Genomic DNA, 7,114 nt, shown 5'->3' with positions numbered 1-7,114 from the left:
GACAGAGTGCCTCCCAGCAGCGTTATTAGAACGCCACTCACCGGCACGACCAGAGCGCTACTCTCTGACATTGCAAAAGAGACACATACCGGCGTCATGAGAGCGCCACTCACCGACGGTGTTAGAGTGCCACTCACAGGCACGACCAGAGCGCAACCCACCTTGCAAGAGCGCTACATACCGACACGGTCCGAACACAACTTATAGACGTTAGCAGCGCGCCACTCAGCGGCGGCAGCAGAGCGCTGCCCACCAGTACTAAAGCCACGCCACTACAGCCTAACGGGCTCATAACAGAACAAGGAGCCGTTACCCAGACACTGCAAGTGACGCAACCGAATGTTTCAAATTGTTATTTGTTATATGTTCTTTTTATAGAAATTAAGGAAAATTAAATAATAAATTACGATTTACCAGAGCCCTGAAACTACAAATTTATTGTAACGAACCCTGGACACGGCGAGTATACCCCAGCATTTTAGAAAAAGCATCGGGGTTAGCAAAAACGCTTCGTTACAAAGTAAAAATCAAAAATTCCTTTTTTGATGATTATGGTGCATTTCGTCGAATTATAAGTGCCCACAAAATTTTAAGCAATAAACAATTTTAGTTCATAACGTCTTTTATGTATTTCAGCGACTATATGAGTTAGGGCCTTTCGATAACGATATATAACTTTTCGATGGTTTTCTGCCACTTCTTACGTTGTTTAAAAAACACACGTGTATTACGCTCGATAAACAGCAAGGCGCTGACAGATGCGTAAGCGTTTCGAAAGAGACACCTTTTAGCAATTAGTTAACGTACATATAAGCATTTTTAAGATCAGTTTTTCTTTTACACCCTTCCATAGATGATGTATTTTGCGTTGCCATATGGCAACACGGAGTCGAATTGGGTTAAATACTGAATTGAGAAACATAAAAAAACTCTTTGTTACACGAAACCCTTGAATACGTGCCTGTCATCTATTACTTATTTTTCGATATTTCGCTATTTTACTTTTCTTTCATTTCAACGTCATTGGCATTTTCAGATTCTTCCAATTATGTTTTGGTTCGACATTCTGCTTTTTCATAATAATTCATAATTCATGTCATTCATCTTCAATTTCTTTCAGTCCAATGTCGTTCGTATAATCGAACGTGCCTCTCAAATACTGCCGCCATCATGCTTTTTAATTTGGCAGGCACATCCGCTGTTTGGTAGGCATATCCGTTGTTAGATAGAAAATCGACAATAAGGGCATAGGATTCCATACTTGTAAGTATATACGTTGCTGCATATGCATATTAGAATTTTGCAATGGGGTGTTCTCGAGGATTAATGCTTTTCGTTATACCGTGCAATCTGGCGAGACATAGAGAATTCCCATAATATTTGGACAAAAGTAGTGGTTTGTTGTGTATAAAAAAATTCAAAATACATGTAAAACTAAATACATGAAAATATAATAAAATTCAAATATAGAAATGGCACTTAATCCTACTTAATGCAGTATTCGGGACTCATTGCCACCACCATTGCAATTACAAAAGTGCGTTGCGCGTTGTGTGGGTGTTGACATATGCATTACCTCCTGCCTAACAGTATAGCCACGCAATATATTGTCACAGCTGCAACAGTTGCAAGGTTCGCTCATACCTTCACTTTCGTTCCTGAACTTTGATGTCAATTGAGCATTAATTTCCTCGCCATCGAATTTGACATAATGGTTTGCTGGATATTTCTGAAATGAAAAAATGTTTATAAGTGTACAAAAAAGATTACATCAAAATGCACCACAACCACTATCGGCCGGTCATCACCATCGCAACCAACATTTTCACGACTACAACAGTTGACTTCTGCTTGTTTGCGTATTATATATTTCGCCAAACAGCAAATGATGATCTGAAAAACATTCGACTAGAATAGCGCAGTCTCTTCCAAACGTTTCCTACATTATAAGCTTACGTCCAACTTAAACGCTATCAAAACTAGTGCCGTTAAACCATAAAGGATCTCCCATATTTTGTTGGTGAATAGCGGCAAACATCCATCTGTGGTTATCTGTGACAAAGTCAAATATGGAATGCGACTATTACTGGGGCGTGGAATGTAATTCTCAAAGCAAGTAGCACAAGTGTGTTTGCAACAGGCGTATGGTGCTAAAGCTGTTTCTCCGCTGCATACATAAAATGCCGAAAAATAATTTCGAATTACTAAGTGCACAATCTACATATTTACCTGCCCGCCGGTTGACATTGGATCGCTTCTTCTGGCATCCACGAGGCATTCATCCAGTCCTTATAGCTATGCACGCCACAGCACTCTTTATGATATTGCAGGCCGTCCCACAGAAGTTTCCATTCCGGGCATGTGTAGTATAGGTCAATTCCTTTAAGTAGCGACATTTCCGCTGTATTTTCTAATGCATCAGCGCAAGTTATCAATGACCAAATTGTGCCGAGTCCACAAAAAACTACCACAAAACAAAAAAACATCCAAAGGTTCAGGAGTAAGTTGACGTTAGACGAAAAGCGGCGCGACCATAGAGAGGACCACATAGCAATACTGCAGGCATAAACCACCATGAGCTGGAACCCAAGAATGTAGGTGTTGAAAAATTGGCCGCCTAGCATTTTTCGTTCAACGTCTGCCATGTAAGCGCCCAGAATGCGTTGATAAATGGCCGTAACGATAATAATAGCCAAGCCCAGCAAAATTTCCAACAGCAACAGCACGGTGAGATAGACGCGGGCCCGACCAAACGGCTCTTGCATTTGGACATCGTTCAAAACGAATTAAAAAAACTTAAACGAAAGTTGTCTGTGTCATTAAATGTCGAAATCAAAGGGTTGCCTTTCAAAATATTTTTGATAAAGCCATACTGCCTTAAAGTGAAGGTACATACCATCCATTGCGACAGCGTCGCCGTCACCGTCAACATCACCGTCAACGATGCTTATGCGTCAAGTTACACACAATTCTTTTGACATTATGCCCGAAAAATTTCTAACTCGCTGATACTCTTTGCAAAATTTGCATTTTACTTTTTCACTTCTTTTATTAGGTTTTTCTACATTACTTTTTACATTTCGTGTTTCCATAAATATTAAAATTTTCACAAACTGGAAAAATTTACGTTCAAATATGTAAACAAAACACTGAATAGTTGTCATTTGACGCAATCGAATAAGCAAAATTGAGAGTTGAGCTAATTGGTGCGGCACCGTCACCATCAGCTTGTTCATGTAACTTACTTCATACAAATATACCGAATCAGCTTTTTTGACAACTGCGGGTGACGGTGACGGCAACGCAATGCACGTTATGTACTCACTTTTATCCTAAGTTTCACCTGAAAAAAACTTCACCCGAACATTTGTCATCCGCCCATAGTAATTAAACTATTAATTTTTACTATGCATTATTTCCCTCAGTGTATATAAGTATTTATACGAATGTATTATGGCTTAGCGAATTAAAATACAATCTGCCTTATCCTGAATTTCGTTCGGAAAAAAATTCACCTGATAATTTTTATTGCACTCGTAGTAAATATATGGAATTAAAATTTGAAAAGTGAACCGGTTCGGGGAAAATGAGACGAATGATGAAGCCAAATTTCTTTACTTGCTAGGTCACGTCATCCCTAAAGATAACTGTTTAAGCGACTTATGCATTTCCCGCATAAACAAGCCAAGCTTCCCAAACCAAATCTTCCTTAGTCAGTGCCTAAGCATGGAAAGAAATTTGCTCTGAAAAGGCGATCTAAAATCCCTTTACGAAAATGTGTTAAACGAATATCTCACCCTCAACTATATGAAAGAAACGCCTTCCCATTAGATATCTTTTAGAGGCAAATATTGGTCGTTCTACCACCCACACCACGCAGTTATAAAACTCGAAAAAATAACGAGCAAAGTCATGAGTTTAATTTTCCCCGAACCAGTTCACTTTTCACTTTTGGTTTCCATGTATTTACTATGAGCGGAATAAACATTTTCGGGTGAAACTCAGGATAAGGCAGATTATTAAAAATTATTAATTATTATTATTATTATTAACTGTGCATGTATGCATACCTTCGTCTTTCACATATGCATTATTGCGGTTTTCAACCGAAACTGTGCATGCATGCCTTATTTCGGTTTTTGCCATATGCATTATTTCGGTTTTGAACCGAAATTGTGCATGCATGCATTATTTCGGTTTTTGTTATACGCATTATTTCGGTTTTCTAACGAAAGTATGCATATGGATAATTTCGTTTTTATACCCGAGCGCACTTGTGCACAAGGGTATTATAACTTTGTTCACATAACGGTTGTTTGTAACAGGCAAAACGAATCGAGATAGATATAGACAAATGTATACATAAATGATCAGGATGAAAAGAGAAATCGATTAAGCGGTGACTGTCTGTCCGTCCGTCCGTCCGTCCGTCCGTCCGTCCGTCCGTCCGTCCGTCTGTGCACACGATAACTCGAGTAAAAATTAAGATATCTTAACGAAACTTGGTACGTGTACTTCTTTCGGGCGTAGGACGGATGGTATTGAAAATGGGAAAAATCGGACAATAACCACGCCTACCTCCCATATAACGGTAATTTTCAGAAATACGAAAACTGCGATATTTTAGTAACTACTGAAGATTATTAACTCAAAATTGATATTTACAATAATTTTTAGACGAAAAATAAGAATGTTATAAATTTTTGGAAAATGGGCGTAGCCACGCCCACTTATGGGTACATGTGTATATCTTGGCAACCGCTGCACCGATTTCTTCCAAACTTGGCACAGTTATTGGCCTTGCTACAGGATACCAAATGGCCGAAAAGTTTTAAAATCGGACAATAACCACGCCCACATCTCATATAACGGTAATTTGGAGAAATACGAAATCTTCGATAAATCAGTAAATATTAAAGCCAATTTATTCAAAATTGATGCTTGCAACAATTCCTTACCAGAAAATACGTCTACAATAAAATTTTGAAAAATGGGCGTGGCACCGCCCACTTATGATCACATATATGTATCTCGGTAACCGTTCTACCAATTTGTACCAAACTCGGTATTTTTATTGTGCTTGCTACATAAAAGCAAAACGATGAAAATTATTGAAATCGGACTAAAATTATGGCTTTTCATATAACGGTAAATTTTAGAAATGCTTTAAACGTCAATATTGAAATTGATACATCCCGGCTTACCAAGTAGCGGTAGCTTTCAGAAAGGTGAAAATCATATATTTAATATTTGCGCCGGGTATTTAATGTTCGGCTCCGCCCGAACTTAGACTTTCTTACTTGTTTCTAATATGAATTATTTACTTCTACTTAGTAAGGGTTATACTCCCTAAGCGCGGCCGAAGGCCGCCTACGCAGACAGAAGTTCTGCGCAAAAATACTTCCGCCCTTCTTTTCCGGCAACACAGAAAGGAGAATTCCACTTAGTAAGGGTTATAATCCCTAAGCGCGGCCGAAGGCCGCCTACGCAGAAAGAAGTTCTGCGCAAAAATACTTCCGGCCCCCTTTTCCGGCAACACAGAAAGGAGAATTCTACTTAGTAAGGGTTATAATCCCTAAGCGCGGCCGAAGGCCCCCTACGCAGAAAAAAGTTCTGCTCAAAAATACTTCCGCCCTGCTTTTCCGGCAACACAGAAAGGAGAGTTCTACTCAGAAAAAAGTTCGTTTTCATGTATGCACTATTTCGGTTTTTGTCATATGCATTACTTCGGTCAGTCGGCGGCTGTGCGCGCTCTCACTCATCAGCACCTGGGTTCAAGCCCTGGTCAAATAAACATCGCAAAAAAAATAGAAAAAGGTTTTTTCTTAACAGCGGTCGTCCCTTGGCAGGCAATGCCAAAAAAACAACTTCTCATAAAAATACAGTCGCCGTTCGGAGTCGGCGTAAAACTGTAGGTCCCTCCGCTTTGTGTGACAACATCAAGGCGCACGCCACAAGTCGGAGGAGAGGCTCGACCAAACACTAAGGTAGATATGTGTAAGCGCCAATCTATTACTTCGGTTTCGAGTCGAAACTGTGCATGTATGCATTACGTCGGTTTTTGTCATATGTATTATTTCGGTTTTGAACCGAAACTGTGCATGTATGCATTACTTCGTTTTTCTCATATGCGTTATTTCGGTTTTCAAACGAAAGTGTGCATGTATGCATTATTTCGGTTTTTTCATATGCATTATTGCGGTTTTCAACCTAAACTGTGCATATATGCATTATTTAGTTTTTTTTTTCATATGCATTATTTCGGTTTTCAACCGATACTGTGCATATATGCATTATTTCGGTTTTTTTTCGTATGCATTATTTCGGTGTTTTTCATATGCATTATTTCGTATGCACAGTTTCCATATGCACAATTTCAGGGTGCCTAAATTGCTTGCTTAAGTTGCAGCTTGTTATTTTTATATATCCGACTTTATCCTCAGATAAAAGTTTTTGAAGGAGTATACGAAGGGATATGTTGCACCACCAGAATTGGTAGGAGTTGCTTCCGACATAAACACAACATCTGAAAGTGGGATGCTGCAATGTTTATTTGAATACGCTAAGTGATTTGATATGACTTTTAATTATACGATCACCAGGGAACTCCAAATTCAAGTGGCATGGAGAAGCTACGAGATTTTTGTTAGAGGAATACAGAAAAAGGAAAGATAAGTTTCGTGATCCAAAAATTAAAAAGAGCATGTGTGAATCGGTAACAAAGTCCGCGGCGAGTAAATTTTTGAAAACTATGAGGTGAATAAAATTTGAGTAGCTCATGAGGCTAGTGAAATTTTTGACAAATGCATAGAAAATTCTGACAATCGCAAAGATTGTTGATGTGCGTAACTTTTCTTTAAATAAAAGCTTAAATTGATGAATTGCAATCAACGATGGCAGATTTTTTCTTAAAATATTAATTTCACTTCAATTTGTAGTATTTTATTCTGCATAAATTTGCGGTTATCAAAAATTTACTGTTGTCAATAAATACTTCATTTCACACAGCAGATTGGCAAAACTTTCTCACCATAGTAAAAATATTATTCAACAGTTTCCCCATAGAACTTTGTTACCGATTCACACACGCCCAAAGAAGAATTTGTGGATGGAT

General features: G+C 38.6%; 1 protein-coding gene across 1 annotated transcript; it reads right to left on the bottom strand.

Annotated features, from left to right (window-relative positions):
- Nucleotides 1–1,489: 1,489 nt before the first annotated feature.
- Nucleotides 1,490–2,765, bottom strand: LOC118749495. Its single transcript, XM_036484290.1, has 4 exons — nt 2,230–2,765; nt 1,957–2,167; nt 1,783–1,893; nt 1,490–1,729 (listed from the first exon to the last, which is right to left on the bottom strand). The coding sequence occupies exons 1-4, from the start codon at nt 2,763–2,765 to the stop codon at nt 1,490–1,492; spliced, it is 1,098 nt and encodes a 365-aa protein (XP_036340183.1).
- Nucleotides 2,766–7,114: the final 4,349 nt, after the last annotated feature.

The sequence above is a fragment of the Rhagoletis pomonella genome, unplaced genomic scaffold (genome assembly GCF_013731165.1).
Source record: "Rhagoletis pomonella isolate Grant_MI unplaced genomic scaffold, Rhpom_1.0 Rhpom_scaffold_00017, whole genome shotgun sequence".
Taxonomy (NCBI): domain Eukaryota; kingdom Metazoa; phylum Arthropoda; class Insecta; order Diptera; family Tephritidae; genus Rhagoletis; species Rhagoletis pomonella.
This window is presented reverse-complemented; position numbering and strand designations above follow the sequence as displayed.

Bases quoted from the DNA above. Each gene is read 5' to 3' on its own strand.
- LOC118749495 (XM_036484290.1), bottom strand. From the start codon at position 2,765: ATGCAAGAGCCGTTTGGTCGGGCCCGCGTCTATCTCACCGTGCTGTTG. The intron at 2,168-2,229 runs GTAAATATGTAG...TTATGTATGCAG, and splicing joins CAATGTCAACCGGCGGGCAG to CGGAGAAACAGCTTTAGCAC. The intron at 1,730-1,782 runs GTGCATTTTGAT...TTTTCATTTCAG, and splicing joins ACCGGCCGATAGTGGTTGTG to AAATATCCAGCAAACCATTA.